The following is a 24,953-nucleotide window of genomic DNA, read 5'->3' on the forward strand; positions in this document are numbered from 1 at the left end:
ATTTTATTTTTTATTACAACTAAGAAAATTTTAAATTGTTGAAAACTGAAGAAATCATGGTTACTTTATACACCGAAGGTATTCTGAATTCGTACTAATAATTTAAAAAAAATGAAAGGAGAGGGTTAGGTATACTAACATATTTTTATCGGGAAATTTTCGACAGACTTTTTACGTTTTTTCGAAATTATCAAAAATCACATCTAACAACATATCAAAGTACTAGCTGTTACTCGCCCGCTCCGCTGGGCGTTTTATATAATTGCATTTTTAGATTTAGACTTGAAATTTAATTAGAGTATTGTTTTGACTTGCACAGATTCCCAATTCTATCGAATTGGCATGCACCTTTTATCCGTGTAATTATTCTAGCTAATATTCATTGTAACTTTCAATGTGCAATTATTATAACATTCCCGTGCCTTTCTTACAAAAATGAATAATAATTGATATGAAAAAAAAAATTTGTAATGAGCATTGAAAGTTTCAGTTAAAGAAATGGCAGGTCTCATAAGTGAAGAAATCTGCCTACACGGAAAAAAGAAAACTCGAAAAATTACAGTATATAATGCAACGTGGCGCTTCGAGATGAAAACTGGAAAAATTACAGTTTCAGATTGTAATTATTACATATTTCATAAGAATTACATTGTAGAATGTAATATTTACATTGCAAGCTCTAAATATTAAATTAAAAAATTGAATTTAGAAAAATGTTATTTCAAACTGTAATTTTTCTAGTTTTGATAACGACCAAAACAATATATAATAACGTCAAAAAAATATAGGTTCCGGATAAGTAATCACCAACATATCATATACTAAAACCTTCTCCAAAACACGCTGCATTTTATGGTATTAGTATTATTCCGATCGGTTCAGTAGTTTTCGCAGTATAACCGGACAAGAAAACCGGCTCTCCATTTATTAGTATAGATTAAGATATTCATTGAATAGAAACATCAAGAAAAGTGAAATTTTTGTATTTTTTTTTTATTTGCATAAAAAATAATTCACGGATAAAACTTATGAAATTATACACTAAAGCGTGTAAAAACTATGCGTCACTTTTTTCAAACGAGTTGATGTTACGTTCAAACGTTTAAATGAAGTGCGCTTACACATTTTGATTTTTTGAAATTAAAAGTTTAATTACACGCTAGGCTTTACATTGCATGAGGATCACGTTCCAATTTAATCGTTGACATTTTTTTTGTTTTGTGGTCATTAGGGTGGCGCAAAAAAACCGACTATTTTTTTTTTTGAGTCTCGAGTGAAAAAATGTTAGTTTTTGATGTTTTAAGAGCCCTCACCAAAGAACAGCTCAAAAAAAAATTTTTAAGAGGTCACTCCAAATTTTTTAAAATTTCAAAAATCGTCAAAAATCGAATTTTTTTTTTTTTTTAATTTTTTTTCTCGTTACTGTATAATTTTATAGACCAAAAAAAAATAAGTTTCTGAAAGTTTCAGTTCAAAATTTAAATTTTGAAAGGTCACTCATAATTTTTTTTTTTTTCTTCAATTAGTCATATCGCCGACTTTAAGTGTTGGGAGTGGTACGTTGGGGTCTTTTTGGTTTGAAAAAATCTTAACCTACGCGGCAAGGTCAAATCTCAACCAAGCTGGTTTCTAAGACCAGCTTGGGATTCGAACCCACGCCTGGCAGTTGATTAAATAAAATTAATAAATTAAAAAAAAATTATATTTTCTATGGCGTGCTTGATTTTTAGTTCATCTCGTGATGTATTTTTATCGATTATTGTACTAAATAAAAAAAAAATGCATGGAATTTTAATTTGAATAGTAAAAGGTCGCTCGAAAAAATCTAAACTAATGAACTAATAAATTGAAAAAAATTATGAGCGAACTTTTAAAATTCAAATTTTGAACTGAAATTTTCAGAAACATTTTTTTTTAGTCTATAAAATTATACCGTAACGAGAAAAAAAATTAAAAAAAAAAAAATTCGATTTTTGACGATTTTTGAAATTTAAAAAAATTTGGAGCGACATCTTAAAAATTTTTTTTTAAGCTGTCCTTTGGAGAGCTCTTAAAACATCAAGAACTAACATTTTTTCACTCGAGAATTAAAAAAAAAAAAATAGTCGGTTTTTTTTGCGCCACCCTAGTGGTCATAAAAAAAAATCAAAAAGACCATTCAGCAGCCGAAATGGAAGTAGATTTCACAGTGAATCCAATAACTACTAAACAACAAATAAAATAATCATTTCCAAAACGAATGCAAGAGTAAAATTCCATTAAATAAACAGAAAGAGTCAGTAATTTTTGGCCTAGAAAGATGGTGAGGTATGCGAATTAAAGTTTATTTAATAAGCTTTCAGATGCAATTAAGGGGGGAAATACGTGTAGATGGCCGTTTTCGAGCAGATTTTAATCAATTATTTAAAGGTATAAAAAATTAATATTATTTATTCAAACTTTTGGGTTATTTTATACATATATTGAAGAGTAAAAATTTACATTTACAAGAATAAAACTTAAAAAGTAGTAAAGATATCAGCTGATACATCTCGTAGGTTGTCGTCCGACTTCGCAACTGGTGTACATCATGGAGGCCATAATTTTTATCTGAAATCAATGCATCAAAATTATAACTTTTTTTAGACATGTATCTTCTATATGAACCTCATTTTAAAGAAAAAAAAAAAAATTTTCATTTTTTTGACGGCTGTGAAAGTAAGTCATGTTTTTTTACCTTTTTGTTTATTGTTTAGTATAAAAATTAGTTAAAATGAAAAATTGCTTCTGATTGAGGTTCATATTCAGCATAATTATGTAAAGAAATAATATACTAAATTTGAAGATGATTGGTTAAAAACTTTTTAAGCTAGAGTGTACACTCAGTTCGAAAACTAGTTTCGAGAAAAACGCGTTTAAAAATAAGTGATGAAAAAGTTAAGGTGACCGTCTCTTTTTCTCATGCAATAATTTCGCGACATAAATTATCAGCAATAATTTCTTGTTCGATATTTTCACAAAGGCAATATTTCTCATTGTCAAAATTTATTTGGTATTATTAATTATTATTAAAATTAATATTTATTTAATTATGAATTTTTAATGATAAAGTGAAAATAAAATATTTGAGAAACTTTTAAATGATAATTTTTTGCTCTGTGAGAATTTTTTTAATCAAGAAATTTTTGAGTGAGAATTTTTTGCATGTGAGAAATTTTTTTTTTTTTTTTTTTTTTTTATTGTATTTATTTACAAGTCGCTTTGTGACATCTAGGTCATTAGCGACTACATGAAAGGACAAAATTTACATTAATTGGAACAAAGATATATTCTTGAGGAAAGAGATAACTTTCTTACATCCATTTTGGTCCATTAAAGTTCCTGTGAGCTCGTTCGGTAGACCGGCTCGTATTCTGTCTTGTTCGTATTGGTTGCACTCGATCATTAGATGTTTGACGGTAAATGGGGCATTGCATCTTTGGCAGATGGTGTGGGGCTCTTTTGAAAAGAGGTGAGAATGGCTGAGGTGCGTATGGCCTATACGAATTCGTGTTAGAACTCGCTGCTCCCATCTGCCGGATATTGGAGCTGTCTCAAAGATGTTTCTCCGAAAGTCATGGAGTTTACTTTTTGATTGTAGCCAGATTGTGTTCCAATGGTTTTTAATTGTGTTGTGGATCAGTTTGTAGGCTTCCGTAAGAGTCAGAGGTGTAGTCGATGGACAATCTTCAGATGTCGCGGCCTTGGCCGCCTCGTCCGCCAGTTCGTTTCCCGGAATTCCTACATGAGCTGGGGTCCAAACGAAGCTTACAAGTTTTTGTAGAGATCCGAGGTGATCCAGAGCTTGATGGATGTTTTGAATGATAGGATTTGTAGTAAACTGGTTTTTAATAGCCCTTAAGGAAGACATTGAGTCAGAGAAGATGATGCTCTTTGCGGTATCTTGTCGCTCTTTGATTATTTCGAGTGTATGTAAGATCGCCGCTGCTTCACATGTAAAGATGGAGTTATCGTCGCTTGCTCGTCTTGTCGTTATTGTGTTAGAGTTGGAAACTACTGCATATCCCGCTTTTCCATTGATAACGGAACCATCGGTGTAGTATTCGGCACAGGGTGCACATTTCTCACGGAGCTCGCAAAAGAGTAATCTCAAGGTCTCTGGCGTTGTTGTTAGGCGATCATGGTCGATGAGTTCCATATTTACGGAGATGTCTAAGGAATGCCATGGAGGATGGAACCCTAAAGAACGTTTATATACAGTTGGTAGAGTAATTCCGAGTTCTGCAGAGTATTGTGATATTCGAATCCTGAGTGGTTGAGGTGTAGAGCTTTCGAGGTAGCGATTGGGTGCAGCGTTTGTATAGATACAGTGAAATGCAGGGTTGTTAGGTGTCGTGGATATAGAGAGGGCATATTTAGGACAAAAGTTCTTTCCTTCTGATAGATAGAGGGAGTTCTCCAGCTTCCGCAAGCAGGCTGTAAGTCGGGCTAGTTCTGAAGGCTCCAAGGCAGATACGGCATGCAGAGTTTGTGACGGTTTGAAGATTGTTTAACAGCGAGGGGTTAGCTGAATCATAAAGTATGGCCCCATAGTCGAGCTTCGGTCTGATGAGACTTCGGTATATATTCTTAATAGGGCTTCGGTGCTGCTTCCCCATTTCTTTCCTGCCAAGACCTTTATAATACGTAAGCGATTTTGGCAATCGTTCTTCAAGGTTTCGACATGGGCCTTCCATGTGAGTTTTCGATCGATCGTAAGTCCCAGAATTTTAATTGCATCCGGTTTCTGTAGAGGTTGGTAGTTTAAATAGAGTTGGAGATTCTTTTTTTTTGGTTTGCTATGGTTCCCGACTATCATATACTCCGATTTGGTCGGTGAGAATGTAAAGCCGCAGCTTTCTGCCCAAGTTTGAAGGTCGTTCAGAGCTTGTTGAACGATGTGGAAGGTGAACTCGATGTTTTTTCCCCAACACGTCAATGAATAGTCATCGACGAACAGGCGCCCACGAAGCGGAGACTGTACGATTTGTAGGGCATGGTTGATTGTGACTATGAAGAGAATGACGCTGAGTACTGAACCTTGTGGTAATCCGCTGATGGAGACTAGGTTGGAAAGGGTTCCATTGATCCTTACTTTCATGTTACGGTGGGTTAGGAAGTTGGTAATAAAGGCTATAAGATTGCCCGAAAATCCTAGCGTTATCATAATCTCTATAACTTTGGGAATCCATGTTCTCTCGTACGCTTTCTCTATGTCTAAAGACACCATGAGGAGGTGAGCATTGTCTGCAAGGGCCTCGCAGATATCAGCTTCGATGCTGACTAGGTAGTCGATGGTAGACCTGAAATTACGTGATCCGTACTGATGGGGTGAGAGCAATCCCTCTTTTTCGAGTCGCCATCTGATTCGCCGGCAGATCATTTTTCCCCATAATTTACAGAGATTGCAGGTGAGCGAAATCGGTCTGTAGTTCGATGTTTTCGTACGGTCTTTATGTGGCTTCAGGATTGAATAACCGTGGCTTCTCTCCACTGATCGGGAAAAGAGTGTGACTTCCAAAGGTGATTGTAGATTGCCAATAGGTACTCGAGGTAAGCCTGGGGAGATTCTTTGATGAAAGCGTTTGGAATACCGTCGGGTCCAGGGCTAGAGTTGTGACACTTGGAGATAGCTAGCAGTAGTTCATGGATAGTGAAGGGGTTGTTGATAGGGTCGGGATTGTGTGCTGGTTCATCTTCCAGAGGTGGCTTGGGTATGGTGTAGCACTCATTTTTGCTTTGATTGGGACTTTTGGAATTTGAAGCGAATGCTTCTGCCAGGAAGTTGGCGGTTTCCTGGGTGTCGTCAATTATTTCGCCATTAGAATCCGTGATGGTCGGTGTGTGAAGGGGAGAATGCTTACCAGAAAAACGTCTGATTTTGTTCCATACAGTTGCTGAGGGTGTTTGATCATTTATTGTAGAGATAAAGTTGTTCCAGCAGTCTTTTTTACTTGATTTTACGGTACGGCGAGCCACAGCTCGGCTTTTTTTGAACGCTATCATGCTCTCTTCGGTAGGATTCTTTTTGTAATTACGAAATGCTTTTTTAGAGGCTTTGATTGCGGTTTGGCATTCTGGGTTCCACCATGGTACAGTTTTTCGGCGCTTTACCCCCGATGATTTGGGGATGGAATCATTGGCTGCTGCGGATACGGCATCAATAAAGGGTGTAATGATCTCGTTAGCTGTCATGTTGATGAAAGACGAAGGCTCAGGGAGAGACTGTTTCTTGTCGATAAGAATGTTGTAATAGAGATTCCAGTGAGCATTTTTAATTAACCATTTTTGGGGAAGGAATGATGTCTCGTTATTAATCCTTTGGAAGTCGATTTCAATCGGGTAGTGGTCACTACTGAAGTTGTCTTCACGGGCGGTCCATTCGAGGTCACTTGCGATGGTAGATGAAGCAAATGTGAGGTCAATGGAACTTTGTTTAGCTGATTTAACGTCAAAGTGAGTGCTTGACCCATTATTGAGGAGAACAACCGTGTCAAGCTCGTTGTACCAACTTTCTATGATTTTGCCTCGACTATCTGTACTTTCAGATCCCCATAATGAGTTATGACCATTAAAATCTCCGCAAATGATGAATGGTGTAGGCAGTTGGTGGACTAAGTCCAGTAGATCGTTCTTATTCAATGGTCTGCTGTTTGGTAGGTAAATGTTGCAGATAGTGAATGAGTGGGCTGATCGCAATCTCACGGCTGTTGCTTCTAGAGGAGTGTTAAGATGGAGCGTTTCTGAGATTAATTTGTCCTTAATGTAGATTGCTACTCCTCCGCTGGCTCTCCTCGAGGAACTTCGATTATTATGCACCGCCTGGTATCCGCGGATGGATGCGCAGAAGTTTTCTTTGAAATTGGTTTCTTGTAGGCAAATACAGTCATAATCAGATTCTTTTATTAAAGGTTCAAGGAATTCTTTTTTCGCAAAGAAGCCGTTTATGTTCCACTGTAAGATAAGCATTGAGGTTAGGTAATATTACAGAAAGCCAGGGGGTTAAGAATATCGGAGTTTGAGTAGCAGTTAGATTGATCCTTGCGAGTCTGTTGGAGCCAAGTCGGATATTGTCTCCTCCAGATCCATCAAGTTGCTAATGGAGCCGCATGAGCTTTGTGAAGAAATTTCATCAATAACATTTCCTTCAATTCTGTTGATAACTCGGGTGAAGCGATGTTTTTGTTTTCGGTTCTCGAGGTGGAGATACAGCTTTCTTAGCATCACAACAGTATCAGCTGCTCTGAAATTGTGTTTTGCTAAGAGTTCTTCAATACATTTGACTTTAGGCGCATCTTCTAGGAAATTAGCTAGTTGTATATACGAGTACGGGAAATCAGCAGGAGTACTTTTGCATTGCCACTTCGATTGAAGGTGGTAAGGAAAGGCTTTGAGGATCTGGCTTAACTTTTTTAGCTAGTCTTGTTTGTTTGGTGGTTTTAGGTTTTGTGAATAATTGGTCCTGGGTCAGCACGGACGACTGCGAAGATCCATCCGACCTTGGTCGCTTGATGGGAAAGTTTGTATTGTTGGTGTCTGTGGGTAGGCTTGTGGTGTTGTTTGTCACGATAAGAGTTGGAGTTCTAGATGGCAGAGAGGGGAAGTTAGGTTTTTGAGAGGCCACAGCTTCGTGTGAAGAGTGTGAGGCCGTTGTCGTTTTAGTTTTATCTACGTCTCTTTGGGGGTTTGTGTTCGTTGGACAGGCTGCCAAATGCCCCTCCTCTTTACAGTTAAAGCAAAGCATTGTGTCAAGAGAGGGATATATGTAATATGATGTGTCATCAAAGTCTATTTTCCAAAGTGTGGGAATGTTGTTAGCTTCTTCGGGTTTAATAAATACTTGTCGTCTAAAAGGTTAGTATATGCTGGTATCCAGGAATGTTTAATCCTGCACGGAGCGTTGAAATGTTTGAGACTGGATTAATTTTGGATTCCTTTAATTTGGCAATGATAACGTCATTGGGGATTATTGGTGGAACATTAGACAAAATTAATCTTTTATTGCGAGAGATTAAAGGCCGTATATAAATATCAGTGTCTCTCACCTTTACTGTTTTGTGGTTTTCGATGAGGTTGTCGGCCACTTCCTTTGTTGACAGATAGATACAAACGCGGTTATTCGCGATCCTTGAGAGATGTCGGATGCTTTCTGGTCCTATTTTGCTCCCTAATGCGACTGCATATTCGTGGATTTGCACACCATCGACAGAGTCTAAGATGATGGCTTGTTCTTTGGACGGGACGCTTTCGGTTAAGAGGGCTTGGGTATAGTTTCGTGAAGCTGCCATTGGGACGGTTAATGAATCTCTTGGTACAGAGATTCGCCGCGTTGTACAGATAGGATTATATAAAGGCGTAGTTTCACGGATTATTACACTCTTCTAACAGTTGAGGATGACAATATATTTGCACACTAATAACAGCACTATACACTCGTAGAACGGAGCGTTCAAAAAATACGTCTGCTCAGTACGAACGTTGACTGAAGACTGGAGAAATTTTTGTATGATAAATTTTTTGTGAAAAATTTTTGTTTCGATAAATTGTTACTGGTAAATAAAGCCACGGTGCCAAAAGGTTAATATAAAGTTGTATTAAACGAATTGAAACAACTTACCAATTAATCAGCTATTCCAGCACCATATTGTAAGCCTTCTTCAGCTTCATATGCTTCATTTTGAGCTTGTAGCTTTTCTTTTCGTGCTTTTCGGGCTTCTTTACTGTCCAAGGAGCTGCGTCGATTCTGACGGGTTACGCGCTGACTGTCGGATTGTTGTGCGTGATTGAAGCTATTGTTCCCAACGATGAGACCTAACTCGTTCATGACTAATAAAATACTTGAACTGCCTTCATTGAATAAGCAAGCAGCCAAGTATGCAGCAATTTCAATAGTTTTTAAACCACTATGCAAATGTTTAGGGGCCATACGCCAAATAGTTGAATTAAAACTTTCATTAGCATTTTGAGTATGGCCTCCTAAACATCTCTCCAATAAATCTACCCGGGATAAATCCTGATAAATTGGAAAAATCGCTTTTGAACGTCAGGATGCAAAAGGTGTCGGATGTTTTGGAGGTTCTGTCCCCAGAGCTTTAGCTTCGTTCCACTTACACCAGCTATCTACACCCTTTGGACATTTGTCATGTTGTGGATTATCATCTGTTGATATCATATGGAAATAAGTTGCCAATATCTCATTTTTCATGTCTTCAACGCTATTTACATTTCTCCTAATTGCTAGTCCATAGTAAGTGCTTAATTTTTTTATTAAAACTTCTGTCAACTTGGAAGTATATGAATGACTACCTACTCGACCCTAACCGACCGCTCCGTTCAGGTAATTATGTTCTCGGGCGCTGTACCGAGCGCACTTACTAAATCGCTTGTAACTTTTGAACGAATAATAATTTTGACCTGAAATTTTAACTGTATATTTTTCAATAGTTTTACAAGCGATTTATGAAAAAAAAAATTTTGAATTTTTTCAAGCCTCTACACGTATTTCCCCCCTTAACAGAAATTTGATAGGATATCGCGTTCAATTGTTATTGCATGGAAATATGGTAAAAGTGAAAATTTTTGCGAATTACAAAAATTTTTGAATTGCTGTCGTTTCTAAACTAATCGACAGATTTAGCTTATCGTAGAACTTAGCCTCAGAAATCGTCAAAAAAATGAGTATGTTACGTTTCATTAAAATCCGTTCAGAATTAAGAAAGTTATAGTAGAGACAGAGCCGGTATATAGTATATACAGTAGAACCTCGATAACTCGAACTCCAAGGGAGAGGCAAAAAATTCGAGTTATAGAGTTTTCGAGTTATAGAGGATTTCGTACAATCATGGTTATTAATTTAAGTATGTTTTTAATGTTACTGGAAAATAGCCGTTTGTAAACTAGAACGTTTATGAACTCTAAATTTGGAAATCAGTTAATAATGTCATTGGTAAAATTAGTCGCTAATAAAAAATTATATTAACGAAATTAGCGAAACGGAAATTTTACCAAATATATATAAATTCAATCATTTATAAAATAGCGAAAAACAAAAATCTGTAGCTACGTGAATTTAGCTAATCTTACTGCAGAAACTTATAAAATTAGCCGATTGTAATCTTTACGAATTGTAAAATTAGCCGTTTTTAAACTTCTTATAACTTATGAATGGGTCAGTTGAATCTGCTCTAATTGTCAGAAAAACTAAATTTATGAAAGTCCTTTTAGATGCCTCAAATCATTTTTTAATCCGTCGATCAATTCAAGAATTACGAGAGACTTAGAAACGGCTAATTTTACAATTCTCAAAGTTTACAATCGGCTAATTTTATAACCCGACTAGAAATTTCAGTGAGGCAGTGATTTGGTGCAAGTGAGGGATGACGAATTTCAAACTTGCGGTAAGTGAGGCATCCAAACCTGGCCGAAGTTTGGGATGTAACGCAGTTGCGAGGCTCAGTCTAACTTGGCTTCCTGATTAGACTGCAGTTTGGAAATCACACTTGCTGATGATTATCTAAACCTCATTCGGCCCGAATTTGGCTACCTAAGTAGGCAGCATTTCGGAAACCAAATTCGCAAGGAAGAATCCAAATTTAATTCTTTTTTAGTTTTTAGCTTTTTTATTATCAAGCGAAAATTAACAAATGCTTATTTTTTTATCTACTTTTACTATTTTAAGTATAAATATGGAATTTAGGACTAAATTTTTCAAATATTTCATGAATAAAAAAAAACAAATTTTTTTTGCTTTTATTTAATATTATTTTTTATTATTTAATTTTAGTTTTTCGGTAATTTTTTTTTTATTTTTTGGAGCGTTTTTTTATGTGAAGAAGTTTTGTTTGATTGGTAAACTTGATGTCAAGGGGGAAGGAGATGATGTAGGAGTTAGATACATTAGTCACACATAACACTCAACTTTACTTCACACTCGCCTTAATAGTAATTATTAATTATTAAAAATCGTAAATGTCGAACGCGAGACTCGAACACCGTACCTGACGCACGAGAACCCTATACCATACCGCGACACTACGCCGATGATTAGCGACTTCGTGCCTCAAGATACTTATAAGCACGACCAATGTTCGGCTTGCCTAATTTAAAACAAATAAGATTCGAATTGGGGTAGCCTAAGTTCGGAAAGCCAAGTTCGCTCCAAACTGGCAAAACTCAGGTTATCGTTACTTGAACTCAGTTCGGCATTCCCATGATATATCAGACTTAAGGAATCCATGAGACTTTCCTAGTTACGTCCAAGTTTGGCAAGTCGAACTTCGGCAATTATTTATGGTTACCGTTATTACAAATCAGTCCAGCTTTTTCATAATATGCCGGACTTCGGCAATGTCACACAGTTTCAGGATCACAACCAAATTTGAAATATTTTCGGCATGCCAATTTTCGTTCTGCCTATCTTGGTTTTTATGAGGTGCAACTTAGGTAGGCCTAAGTTAGACAAACCAAACATGTCCCTCACTCATTCTTCGACATTCCTTACTAAAATTTCTAGTCGGGATTTTGACATATTATTATAGTAAGCCTGACTTGCATGAAGTCACGGTTACCGAAAATTTACCGAAGTTTGGTTTGTCAAACTTGGGCATAGCTTGGAAAACCTACGGCAGTTCGAAGTTTGACATACTATTGGTATGCCTGACTTCTATGAAATCACAGTTACCGAAGATTTGCCGAAGTTTGGTTTGCCGAATTTCGGTGTAGCTTGGAAAACCTACGGCAAAACGAAGTTTGACAAACTAATGGTGTGCCTGACTTGCATGAACTCACGGTTACCGAAGATTTGCTGAAGTTTGGTTTACCAAACTTGGGTGAAGCTTGGAAAACCTACGGCAGAACGAAGTTTGACATACTATTGGTATGCCTGACTTGCATGAACTCACAGTTACCAAAGACTTGCCGAAGTTCGGTTTGCCGAATTTGGGTGTAGCTTGGAAAAACTACGGTAGTGCCAAACTTTGGCTTACCTATAGTGGAATTATTAAGGCGTGAATTAGGCTTGCCAAAGTTCGGAAAGCCAAACTTGCCCCGAATTGATTGTTTGGCAATGCCTCACGAAATTTCTAGTCGGGAAGTTTCTGTAGTAAGAATTGGCTAAATTCACATAGCCACAAATTTTTGTTTTTCGCTATATTATAAATGACTGAATTTATATTTGGTGGAATTTCCATTTCGCTAATTTCATTAATATAATTTTTTATTAGCGACTAATTTTACAAATGACATTATCAACTGATTTTCAAATTTAGAGTTCATGAACGTTCCCGACTAGAAATTTCGTGAGGTATTGCCGAACAATCAATTCGGGGCAAGTTTGGCTTTCCGAACTTTGGCAAGCCTAATTCACGCCTCATTGATTCCACTATAGGCAAGCCAAAGTTCGGCATTGCCATAGTTTTTCCAAGCAACGCCCAAATTCGGCAAATCTTCGGTAACCGTAGGTTCATGCAAGTCAGGTACACCAATAGTTTGTCAAACTTCGTTCTGCCGTAGGTTTTCCAAGCTTCGCCCAAGTTTGGCAAACCAAACTTCGGGAAATCTTCGGTAACCGTGAGTTCATGCAAGTCAGGCACGCCAATAGTTTGTCAAACTTCGTTCTATTGTAGGTTTTCCAAGCTTCACCCAAGTTTGGCAAACCAAACTTCGGGAAATCTTTGGTAACCGTGAGTTCATGCAAGTCAGGCGCGCCAATAGTTTGTCAAACTTCGTTCTGCTGTAGGTTTTCCAAGCTACGCTCAAATTCGGCAAATCTTCGGTAACTGTGATTTCATGCAAGTCAGGCATACCAATAGTATGTCAAACTTCGAACTGCCGTAGGTTTTCCAAGCTATGTCCAAGTTTGGCGAACCAAACTTCGGTAAATCTTCGGTAACCGTGACTTCATGCAAGTCAGGGATACTTATAGTATATCAAACTCCCGACTAGAAATTGTAGTGAGGAATGCTGAAGAATTAGTGAGAGACAAGTTTGGCTTCCCTAACTTAGGCCTGCCTAGGTTGCACCTCATAAAAACCAAGGTAGGCTGAACAAAAATTGGCATGCCGAAAATATTCCAAATTTGGTTGTGATCCTGAAACTGTGTGGCATTGCCGAAGTTCGGCATATTATGGAAATGCCGGACTGATTTGTAATAACGGTAACCATAAATAATTGCTTAAGTTCAGCTTGCCAAACTTGGACGTAACTAGGAAAGTCTCATGGATTCCTTAAGTCTGATATATCATGGGAATGCCGAACTGGTTTCAAGTAACGATAACTTGAGTTTTGCCAGTTTGGAGCGAACTTGGCTTTCCGAACTTAGGCTAGCCCAATTCGAATCTTATTTGTTTTAAATTAGGCAAACCGAACATTGCTCCTGCTTATAAGTATCTTGAGGCAAGAGGTCGCTCATCATCGGCGTAGCGTCGCGGTATGGTATAGGGCTCTCGTGCGTCGGGTACGGTGTTCGAGTCTCGCGTTCGACATGTACGATTTTTAATAATTAATAATTACTAATTATAATTACAATTAAGGCGAGTGTGAAGTAAAGTTGTGTTATTTCTTAAAAATTTATTTTTTTTTATTCACGAAATATTTGAAAAATTTAGTACTTAATTCAATATTTATACTTAAAATAGTAAAAGTAGATAAAAAAATAAGTATTTGTTATTATTAATTTTCGCTTGATAATAAAAAAGCTAAAAACCAAGAAAGAATTAAATTTGGATTCTTCCTTGCGAATTTGGTTTCCGAAATGCTGCCTACTTAGGTAGCCAAATTCGGGCCAAATGAGGCTTAGATAGTCACCAGCAAGTGTGGTTTCCGAACTGCAGCCTAATCAGGAAGCCAAGTAAGGCTGAGCTTCGCAACTGCATTACATCCCAAACTTAGGTCTGGTTTGGATACCTCACTTACCGCAAGTTTGGAATTCGGCATGCCTTACTTGCACCAAATCACTGCCTCACTGAAATTTCTAGTCGAGTTCTAGTTTACAATCGGCTATTTTCCAGTAACATTAAAAACATACTTAAATTAATAACCATGATTTTACGAAATCCTCTATAACTCGAAAACTCTATAACTCAAATTTTTTTGCCTCTCCCTTGGAGTTCGATTTATCGAGGTTCTACTGTATTATAGTTATGCCACAATAAGTGTTTTTTTTTTTATTTTAAAAATTTAATTAAAATGCCGCTCTGCTAGAAAAAGCTCTTTATTTGTATCTTGGAATTAATCTTTATCAAAATAAATTACTTCTTATTTAAGACTGCTTCAATACCTTTATAATTTTTTGAATTATTCCATTCGAAAGATATCACGAGTTTAAAAATGTAAAAATTAGAAAAAAGTTGCGTGGCTGCCGCTCACCCTGCTCTTTTGTTTTATATATCGAGGGTATTCTGACGTAACCTCGTATCTCAAAAAACACTACTTTACGGAGAAACAAAAAAATTTTTTTAAGAAAATTAAATTATAAAATCGTAAACGTCTATCGCTAATTTCAAAGTTGTAGTACTTTCTCATCGATATATACGCCAATTATGTTTCAGAAAAAAAATTAAATATATATAAATCATAATCCCCAAAAATCGAGTTACGAGGTTACGTCAGAGTACCCTCGATATATGATCTTTTTACAAAAATTAGAAATAAAAAAAATAATGAAATACTTATTAAAAAATAAATAAAAAATAATATTATATAACAAAAAAAATCATTAAAATAAAAATAAAAGTTCATTAAAATTATAATATTCGAATTTTCTTTTTTTAGTAACACGACGCAAATAGAAGGGTTTATGTGTGTATTATTATCATCTAAAGTCACGTAAGTACTACTAACACGTCTTTTTTTCGCTCTTCATTCCGGAATATTTTTCTGCGCTTTATGCCTTCGGGCTTTTTTGTTTTAGATATCTTTGCAAGCTCTTTATTGAAATATTTCTGGATTTCAAATAAGTACGGAAATTGCTAAACTGAAAGTGAAGTTATAAATTTTTCAATTTCATGTTTATGGATTTGGAGATATAATAACTCTTTGAGCATCCAGAATGTCGCGGTCTGCCTGAGTAAACATAGTGAACAGATTAGAAGTCTTGTAGAAAATTACAGTGATAGCAATTCAAAGATAACCAAGCTTTCGAAATTAAATTCGAAATTAAATCAAAATTCTGCCAAATGTGAAGAAAATGCAACAGCTATCACGTTAGTTAAATCTATTCTTGACTCTTAAGTCAGTACTCCATTTTCTCAGCAAGTTACTGAATATCGGATGTCATCTCAACTGTTGATCTCCGGGATTCTAAATGATTTAAATACACAACAAACTAATGAGCAGATTACACACTAAATATTTGAGAAGTTAAATATTGCAAATTTTACTACTGATATTTTAAATATCAGAGAATTTAACAATAAAAGGAGGCAAAGTGGACAAAATAGCACACAAACCTCGCGTTCGCTTATTGTTAAACTTAAATCACTTGAAATTTGTGAACACATCATTGAAGTCAAACGCCGTTCCCCAAAACTTCTGGCTAAAAACGTCTTTAATACTTCTTCTGACTCTAACCAAAACATATTTATCTACATAAATGAGTTCTTACATCCTGATATATATAAATTTGTACAGAAGATAAAAACTAAAGCCAAACTATCAAAAATTAAATACGTCTGGACTAGCCGTGGCAATGTCTATGCAAAGAAGGATGATGATTCACCTAAGTTTCATATCAACACTGAAGATGACCTTGAAAAACTTTTATAGCAACAAATTGATCAGCCTATTGTAACCAGTACATCAATAAACATCTTAAGTCTCAATATAACCAGTTATTTAGCCCATATAGCACAATTTGAAGCTCTTGAATGAAGCTGCAATTAAACTTACGACTGATGGGGAAGCAGTAGCTGATTGGGCTAAAGAAGTTGGCCTTGAAATAAATTTTTCAAAAACTAAGGTTATGATTCTTGGAAGTAACAGAAGACTCAAGCTCTTGGACAACTGTGATCTTCCTTCAATTATTATAGATGGAAATGTAATACCCTATGTTAATACAACCAAGCATTTGGGAATTCACCTAACCAGAAATCTTTCTTGGGATGTCCATGTTGCCCATACTACTCGTAAAGTCTACGCTACGTTAAATTGCCTGAAATATAGGAGAAATATTCTCTCTACGTCCACTCACAAGCTCTTAGTCATGTCGACTATCATCCCAATTATTGAATATTGTTCATTAGTCTTTCTTGATTCACCAAAAAAGTTAGACTACAAACTGCAGCGTATCGTGAATAACACTATCAGATTCATATTCAATCTTAGACGTGATGAACATATTACTCCTTACAGGCATAAATTAAATTGGCTCACAATTAAATCTAAAAGACTTTACGCTTTAGCTTGCTTTATGTTCAAGCTTGTAAACTCGGGTGAACCCAAGTTCCTTAGGAGTCTTTTTATAGAAGAATCATCTGATATCAGAAGATCTGACAGAATTGAAGCGAAATTTAATTAATAACATTCTTTTCAAAATGCCAAATTTCTCGACTACAATCTACGAGCATTCATTTGTAATCTCTGCAATTCGAATCTGGAAAGAGCTACCCACTGAAGTCATAGAATCACTCAGCCTAGACTCCTTCAAAAATAAAGCTTTTGAATTTTTTGTGAAACTAGAACGAGAAAATGTACTATAAATGTCAAACAGACCATTTAAAAATTTAAAATCAAAAATTTACATTCTAAATTACTAAAGTATCTAATATGTTACCATTGAAAAAATTAGCTTTCAAATATTGCTCATTGATTCTATTGTTGTTCTCATTCTTATAAATAGTACAGTACTATTGAATTTTGCAACTATATTATTAAATCATTCAAAATTATTAACTTCCTTAAAATGTGATGATGTTAGTCATATATTTAATATTGTTATACGTGTACTTTATTATAAAAATTATGTATATTATTGTCATTCGGTTAGTTTGCCTTGACATAAAAATTGAATAAATAAATAAATAAATAAATAAATAAATAAAATAATTTTTAATTTTGAAATTTTTGTTAAATATCCGTGCGAAGCCGGAGCGGGCTGCTGGTAACTTTTAAACTTTTTGATTAATTGAAACTATGTAAATAATTGTTAAGATTAAGAAAATTGCGTTGAATGACATCAAGCAAATCAAAATTGAACGAAGTTTTCAAAAGTCATAGCCATTTAAAAATTTAATATGTTCTAATATGACTTAATATTTCTATATCAGGCCTGATATGGTCATACATCCCCACATATAATTTATCGATCAAAGATATAATGTTAAAAATATGCTATGCTATGGAGGGAACATGATCGCTAAATCATCTTATATTACAAGAGAATTAATTCTGATGGGTTAACATCTAATATTCTCAGAAACACCTTGATATGACCTTATATGATACCAGATCAAACCATCAGATTTCACAGAGTCCCCATTTACTTAAGAATTTATTTTTAAAAAAGATTGGTCTGTCTATGACACAATTGATAAAATGTATTTAATAGAGCTTCCCAAAATTGGGCTTCAGTTGTAGTTTAATTAATTTGTATATTAAATTTATCGAGTAATTAAATATAAATTAGATTCGAAACAAGATATTTCATATTTAAAAAAAAAACATAGAATAAGAAAAATAAATAAAAAAAAGAGCTTTTTCTGAATCTAATTAATTAATTTGTTATTATATTTTATACTGTAAAAGAATTCGGACAATCTTATTCTATCCAGCGATATTATGTTATTTTTCATAGATATACAGTCATTGCCCACGTCACAAGATATCTAAAGCTTTTTCTATATACTTTGGCATGCGCAATTCGACAATAAAGCTCCAACTAGTTATGATAATAACAGGGTGGTAAGTTCGTGAATATCCGCACGGCCTCGAGTATTTTCGCAATCCAATGTGATGATTTTCGTACAGGGGTGCGCTCAGTTGAGTTCGCGCAGTCGCGTGACCTTTACGGATTTCCTTACAATTCCGTGTCGACGAATTTGACGATTATTCTACCCAGCAACTTAATTGTAATTATAAAATACTAAGTGTGTGATGAGGGACAGATAATTACAAAATATTCCATGTTTAAATTTCTTAACATCAGTTATTTACTGTAACTAAAGCCGATCAAATATGTAATAATAGTACAAGTAGACAAAGCCTGCGAGTTATAAAAATTATTGACGCCAGGCGCAACCCTCCAAATGTACATGGCTATGAGGGGCTTACAACAATCTCTGACGAAAGATGTCGCGGTGATCGCCGCGGTCCACCCTGTCTTGAGGATGCTTTCTAGTTGTCAACGAGTTGTTGTTATCGAGATTATTCAGCTATACTAGTTACTAAGGGCTGAAATTTTAAGATTAGGCAATCGATAAACTTATTTTACACTTTTAGTATAATATCGTGTTGAGAGTGATTCTTTATTTGTTAAATAATGATGATATACTAGTGTTCAGTATTGTTGTGGATCTGAAAGCATCGGGTAAGAGAGAAAGAGCGAGAGAGAAAAAAGGGAAAGAGGAAAATGAGTTAGTGTAAGAGAGAAAGAGAAAAATAAAAGGAAAGTGATTTCAGGAAGTTATTGTCAAGTTTATTATTAACCTAATAAACAGAATAATGTTTGTAATAGTATATTCTTCTAAAGTTAATAAGCATTTAAAATGACCACTTGTGCTTATAATAAGTGAAACGTTGCAAAAAGTAGAACAAGTCAATGACACGATACACGGGAGTGTCGGCCACCATTTTGACTATGCGAAGGTTATTCATTACATGATCACGTTCCTTTTAGTTTTTAACTTCATTTTTAACAATGATTACTTATGGATCAATTAAGAAAATAACTTGTGATCTATTCGTCTCTGGTAACTTTCATTAACGTTTACGGGCGTTGTATTAGTTGTCGAGTTCAGAGGACCTACAAGTGGAAAGTGCCATTTTATGACAGACATGAAAAAAAAATATTTTCAATTACTTCTGTAATTACCAAGATGTGAGAATTTCAGTCAGCTGACAAACATTACATGATCGATTATCCTTTACGTTTAATTTCTGTTTGTGATTGATTTTTCCGATATGTCTTTTATAAAAAATATTTATCAGCACTTAAATATTTTCATACAGACGAATAATTTTTTTCTTTTTTTTTTATATCTTTAACTTCTAGAATTGAAACAGTATTTAACAATTGAACTAAGATCGACTATAAATACTCCAAAATTTGAATTTAAACTATCGATTTTTCTTTTAATTAAGTTTTTATTTTATTCGTAGGAATTATGAATATTTTATTATTCTTCATTAGTAATCTATTGAATTTTTTTTTTTTTTTTTTTTTAGGTAACTCTGTAACAGTGCAAAAGTTTATGTGAGCAAAAATAACTTCCTTGCTGAATGCAATTCATTTACAAGATTGGTATAATAGTTTGCCAGTGGAAAGTTAAACGGAGCACAGAATATAATTAAGCAGATGAAAATGTAGATACTATGTAAATTAAATGGATTAAAATAATAAACTTATTTTGTAAAAATGTGAGATAATAATAATGATGAATGATGGGATTTAAGTGAATTTTGATAGTGCTCAGTAGTTTTAGGTGATTAATTTTTTTATCATATTTGTTTTTGTCGTAAGTGAAAAACATTAGTGATAGTTTTAACTAATGGAATGGATACTATGTCAGAATATAAAACATCGGTTTTATTAATGGTGAGTAAATATTTTTTTTGTTGGAAATTTTCGAGTTATTGTAAGAATTTTTTTGTGGTTCATTTACACTTAAAAACAATTGAATAAAATTAAGGACAATAAATTTATTAAAAACGTGTTTCATTAACTATTACGATGATTCTTATGATCCATCAATGAATGGGAATTGATATTAAAAAGAAAGAAAATATTATTAACTACAATTCCTTAAATTTTATTTCATGAGATTCTCAAAAGATTTTAATTGAAAAATTTCCGCGTAAACTATAACATTAACATTATTAATTAATGTCCATGAATGTAAGTAAGTGACTAATTTATGTATATTAAATGAGATTTTTACATTAAAAATTGAACCTATGTAATTTCTGTACAACGTATAATGAATTTTTTATGTATTTAAATTAATTATTCTTTACCTCGTGTCACTATGGGTACTAGTATATATTACACTACGAATTTTTAACATTTTCATATTTTTCACTGACAACAAAAAAGGTGGCAGAAAGAGCGTTTGTTTTTTTATCTTTTAAAAAAGTCGACTCTGTTTTCTATTTCTTTACAACCGATTAGTTCTTTTTTTATTTTTTTTTGCCTCGTTCGGTAGAAGTCATAATAATTAATTTATTGTATATTTTCATACTGAAATTTACGGATGTAATTTCACCACAATAGTCCTCAGATATAAGTTATGAATATGAATGATAACATTTTGAAGTCACTTACTACAAGTTTATATTTTTCAGTAACTAATTTTAAACAAAATATTCTCAAAAAAGTTTTTAATTATTTTAAATAAATCTACTTATGGGAAAGTTTTCCAAGCTTAAAGATCAATTTATCATTTATCATATGTACCCTATTATTTGTGGTTTTCCGTAAAATTATAAAGTTCATCAGATAATCTCGCGGTGTTCTTATTGCATAGATGCTTTCATGATGTATCTCTATAAGTGGATCAATTAGTGAGTTCTTAAATTTTATGAACAAAATATACGTTTATTTAAATGCAAACATCATTCATATTTTATCAGTAAAAAAGTATTATGACTCGTTTTGTAGACTTTCTATTTCTAACTAAACAACAAATGAATAAATTCAGTATTGTGATTATTGAAAAACCAATATGATAATCAAAAAGTTTTTAATCAAAGTTATAGTGTAAAGAATAAATTTTTTAATTGATACGATATAATAATGGATAGAATAATTATTTGAGAATATTAGATTAGAAGGATCGAATCGATTAATTTAATAATAAGGAACCGCGAAAAGGAATTTATGGTAATTTGTTTCAATGCATTATAGAAATCGTTTCTATATTATTACAGAAATTATTCCTGTGCTATAACGGAAATGATTCCTATGTTAAGGAAACGATTTTCAGAATAGTATCTAATCGTTTTCATATACAATCATAGAAATATTTATCTACAAAATAGTAAGGAAATTACTCTCGTAATATATAGTGGCACACTTTGATAAAGTTTGTTTAACAATTAAAATTTTTTTGTCCTACAAAATTTAACTTTCATAGGAATACAATAAAATTTTTTTGATGATTTTGTTTAGATATTTCATACAAGTATCAGATGTTAAGTCAATTATTAATCCAACTATATAAAAGGGTTTATTATTTTTTTAAATTGTTATTATAGGGGTGAAGAGGAGAGAACAAAATAGGGTACTTCAACAATTTAGTGAAAAATTTTTTCTTCCAAAAAGCTTTTAAAATATTTGATGATAGATTTAAATAACATTCTGAATTCTAAAATTCTCAAAAAAAATTTTTTTCAAAGTATAAAAACAAAATTTTTTTTTTCTGCAACATTTTATTTAAATGATTAGAAAAACATTTCACCATCATCTTACACTTTAAAAAAATTTCATGTGATCTGAAATATTAATAATTTTCCATCAAAAGAATCATTTTTCAATAACTTCTTAGTAATTTACTAAAAATTGATGTAAGAATCAATTATAGTGATAGAAAAGTTAACTTAACATAAGAAAAAATCACCAATCAAGAAAAACTTTTGAAAAAATCGACAATTTGGAATCGAGAGTAGTATATTACATACCTAGGACAGTAAAGTAAGAAAAGTCTCAGATCACATGTAATATAATAAACATGTGATCTGAGACTTTCTTATTTACTGCCCATATATTATTAAACCAAGAAAATTTTTTTAATTCAAGAATTAGTTTTTGCTTGACTGAAAATTAGTTTCTTCTGAAAAATTTTGTTGGTACAAGAATTTTCTTTTGAATCAAGTTAATTTTTTTATCAGTTTAAAACAATTCGGTGCTTATTATGATTTCGCGAAATTTTTTTGTAATTTTAAAGGGGTTGCCTCATTTTGTTTGCCAAAAAAAAACTGTTTATTTGAATTAAAAAAACAAAATTTACTATATTTGGGTCCTTAAAAACTAAGCATTTCCTCAAGTACTTCGTTTTGCTTCCCTTTCCCTCACTTAACAAAGCTTTTAAATTATACTACTTACTGTCTATATTTACAATATTATTACCGATTTTGAATATCCAGAACTGGAATGCACATAAAATTATTAAGAGGGTTCCCAGGTGTGACAACCTGTTTTATAAACATTTTTTGAATTTTTTTGACGACCAATGAAAAGATAGAACTTTTAGAGTATCTAATCTTAGAGTATTTTTTATTTTTTTTTTTTAAATATCGGCGCCTTTTTTTCTTGTCATGCGCACGCAGTCTAAAAAAATCTAGCTTGATCAAGTAGCGCCATAGTTTTCACGTGACAAATAAGGAAAGTTCGTTTGGCTTTGTATGGTTGTATCGTAGTGAATTTTAATAAAAATTCAATTAAAAAAATTAGGACGATGGTTGACTCTAAAGGCCATTCCTGCAACTTCCCGCTCATTTTGTCCTTAAGCGCTCAAAATTACACATTACGTTTTTGAGCTCTTCGAGCTCAAAACTCTAATAGCAGTTTAATAAAACACAATTTTTTTAATTTTCAAACGGCAATAACTTTTGAATGAATGAACCGATTTTCACGCGGTTGGCAATTAAAAAAAAATTTTAATTAAATGAACTTTTTTTTTTGGTTCATCTCGGTTTTATCCTATCACTATTTAGTTGCAACTGATTATTTTTTTCACTAAAAAATATCAAGTTACATCTGGTCCTTGACAAGGCTCGAACGCGGGACGAAAAAAGAAGCACGAACGTTAACCACTACGTTGATCCGCCTTATTACTTAAAAAAGGTTTTACTTCATGTTGGTATTATTTTTTTTATATAATACCTCTAATTAACTTTCAAAGATCCTGAAATTTTCAAGATTTATTTTTTTTTTCTATTTTCAACGATACACGGAGAGAAAAGAATAGATCTTATTCCTATGTAGAATGGTAACCATTCCCGAGTCGAAATTTGAGTTCTGTTTTGACGGTGCTTTTTTCCAACTTAACTTTCAGGTAATTTTACCATCAAACCAGACGTTACATCATTGAGTGCTTCATGAGCGTACGTCTGGTTTAACGGTAACTTGTGGAGTTTTTTTCCATTCTGACGTGTTTCCCATTAAACCAGACGTTAAATAATCATCATACTAACCATAATAATAGTAACAATATTTTAAAATGGCTAGCGATTCGGGATCGAATCTCACTCGGATCCTTTTTTTTTATTTTTAATGAAATAATAATAATAACACCTGATATTTTCAATAAATAAATAAATAACTCAACGAATAGAGAACCCGAATATTATTATTATGATAATTATAATTATTATTAAATTATTAATATATAAGGCAATAATAATATGTGACTCCAATACAAAAAATTGTACTGACGTGGAACTTTTTTTCTTTCTTATGCTGTTGTGACTCATGAAGGCAGCATTCGTGATACTTATTGTAAGTACTCGAACATATGTAATTAACTAACTTAAGAATACCTTAGATAAATAATAACCGAAAAACCGCAGCGCCCGGGTTCCGAGCCTAGTCCTAACTTTCGCCAGTCTTATGCACTATCCGCAATGCTACGCAACCGATTCATATCTAAAGACTTGAGTGAGTTGATATAAACTATACAGTCTAGTCGAAAAGTGAGTTTTCTGCGAAAAATCGTTACAATGCTCTTAAAAATATGGCGATTGGTGCGTTGGATTCAAAATTTAATTCTGAGAAAGTAGTATTTTTAAATTTATCCGCCATTAAAAATTTTATTTGTTATAAACAAAAAACGACGAGAAAAAAAGGAAGTCTTCGTTTTGTAACTATAACTTCAAAAATATTGAATTTATCTGAAATTTGAAAAAAGATCCTAAAAGAGTAGAAAATTTTAATAGCATAAGTCTCGAATCCCGGAGTTGTAGCTCCATTATTTATAATTTTAATTTAACGTTGAAAGTTGGGCTCCACGCGGCTGTTTCGGGGCCTAGGCGTCGCCGCCAAGCAAAGTATGCGACACAAAATAATATTTTTATAACATTCAATATTAATTTAAAAAAAAGGCCACTCGACAGCCGAAATGGAAGTAGATTTCATGATGAATAATAAAAATATTACTAGGGTTGCATACGAAAAAAAAAAAAAAATTTCTGTTTGATTAAACAACAATGACGTCAAAACGAATGCAAAAGTAAAATTTCATTAAATCTGTCTGAGAAAGCAGGTGATTTTTGGCCTAGACTGATAGTGAGATACACAAATTAAAGCTTATTTAATAAGCTTTCAGATGCCATTTATAGAATTTTGATATGATATCGCGTTCAATTGTAATTGCCCGAAAATACGGTAAAAGTGAATATTTTTGCGATTTTTGAAAATTTTTGAATTGCTGTTATTCCTAAACTATTTAATTTGGAGAAATAAATAAGTACACAAATTAAAGCTCATTAAATAAGCATTCAAATGCAATTTACAGAAATCTGATAGGATGTCGCGTTCCATTGTTATTGCACGGAAATAAGGTAAAAGTGAAAATTTTTTGCGATTTTTGAAAATTTTTGAATTGCTCTCATTTTTAAACTAATCGACAGATTTGGCTCATCTTAGAACTTAACCTCGGAAATTGTCCTAAGAATAAGTATGTTACGTTTTATTGAGATCCGTATAGAATTACGGAAGTTAAAGAAGAGGTGTATAGGGTGTATATTTTTGTTTAAGTTATTTAATTGTTATTTAACAAATTTTTCGT

The 24,953-nt window shown here is 33.4% G+C and overlaps 1 protein-coding gene across 1 annotated transcript; it reads right to left on the bottom strand.

Moving 5' to 3' along the window:
- Nucleotides 1-3,283: 3,283 nt before the first annotated feature.
- LOC123259049 lies at nt 3,284-4,177 on the bottom strand. The gene has a single exon (XM_044719313.1). It carries the CDS (start codon nt 4,175-4,177, stop codon nt 3,284-3,286), a length of 894 nt encoding a protein of 297 aa, XP_044575248.1.
- Between the last annotated feature and the right edge of the window lie 20,776 nt (nt 4,178-24,953).

Source organism: Cotesia glomerata, linkage group LG2 (assembly GCF_020080835.1).
Source record: "Cotesia glomerata isolate CgM1 linkage group LG2, MPM_Cglom_v2.3, whole genome shotgun sequence".
In the NCBI taxonomy this organism is placed as follows: domain Eukaryota; kingdom Metazoa; phylum Arthropoda; class Insecta; order Hymenoptera; family Braconidae; genus Cotesia; species Cotesia glomerata.

Coding starts and splice junctions, on each gene's coding strand:
- LOC123259049 (XM_044719313.1), bottom strand. CDS start 4,177: ATGGAACTCATCGACCATGATCGCCTAACAACAACGCCAGAGACCTTG.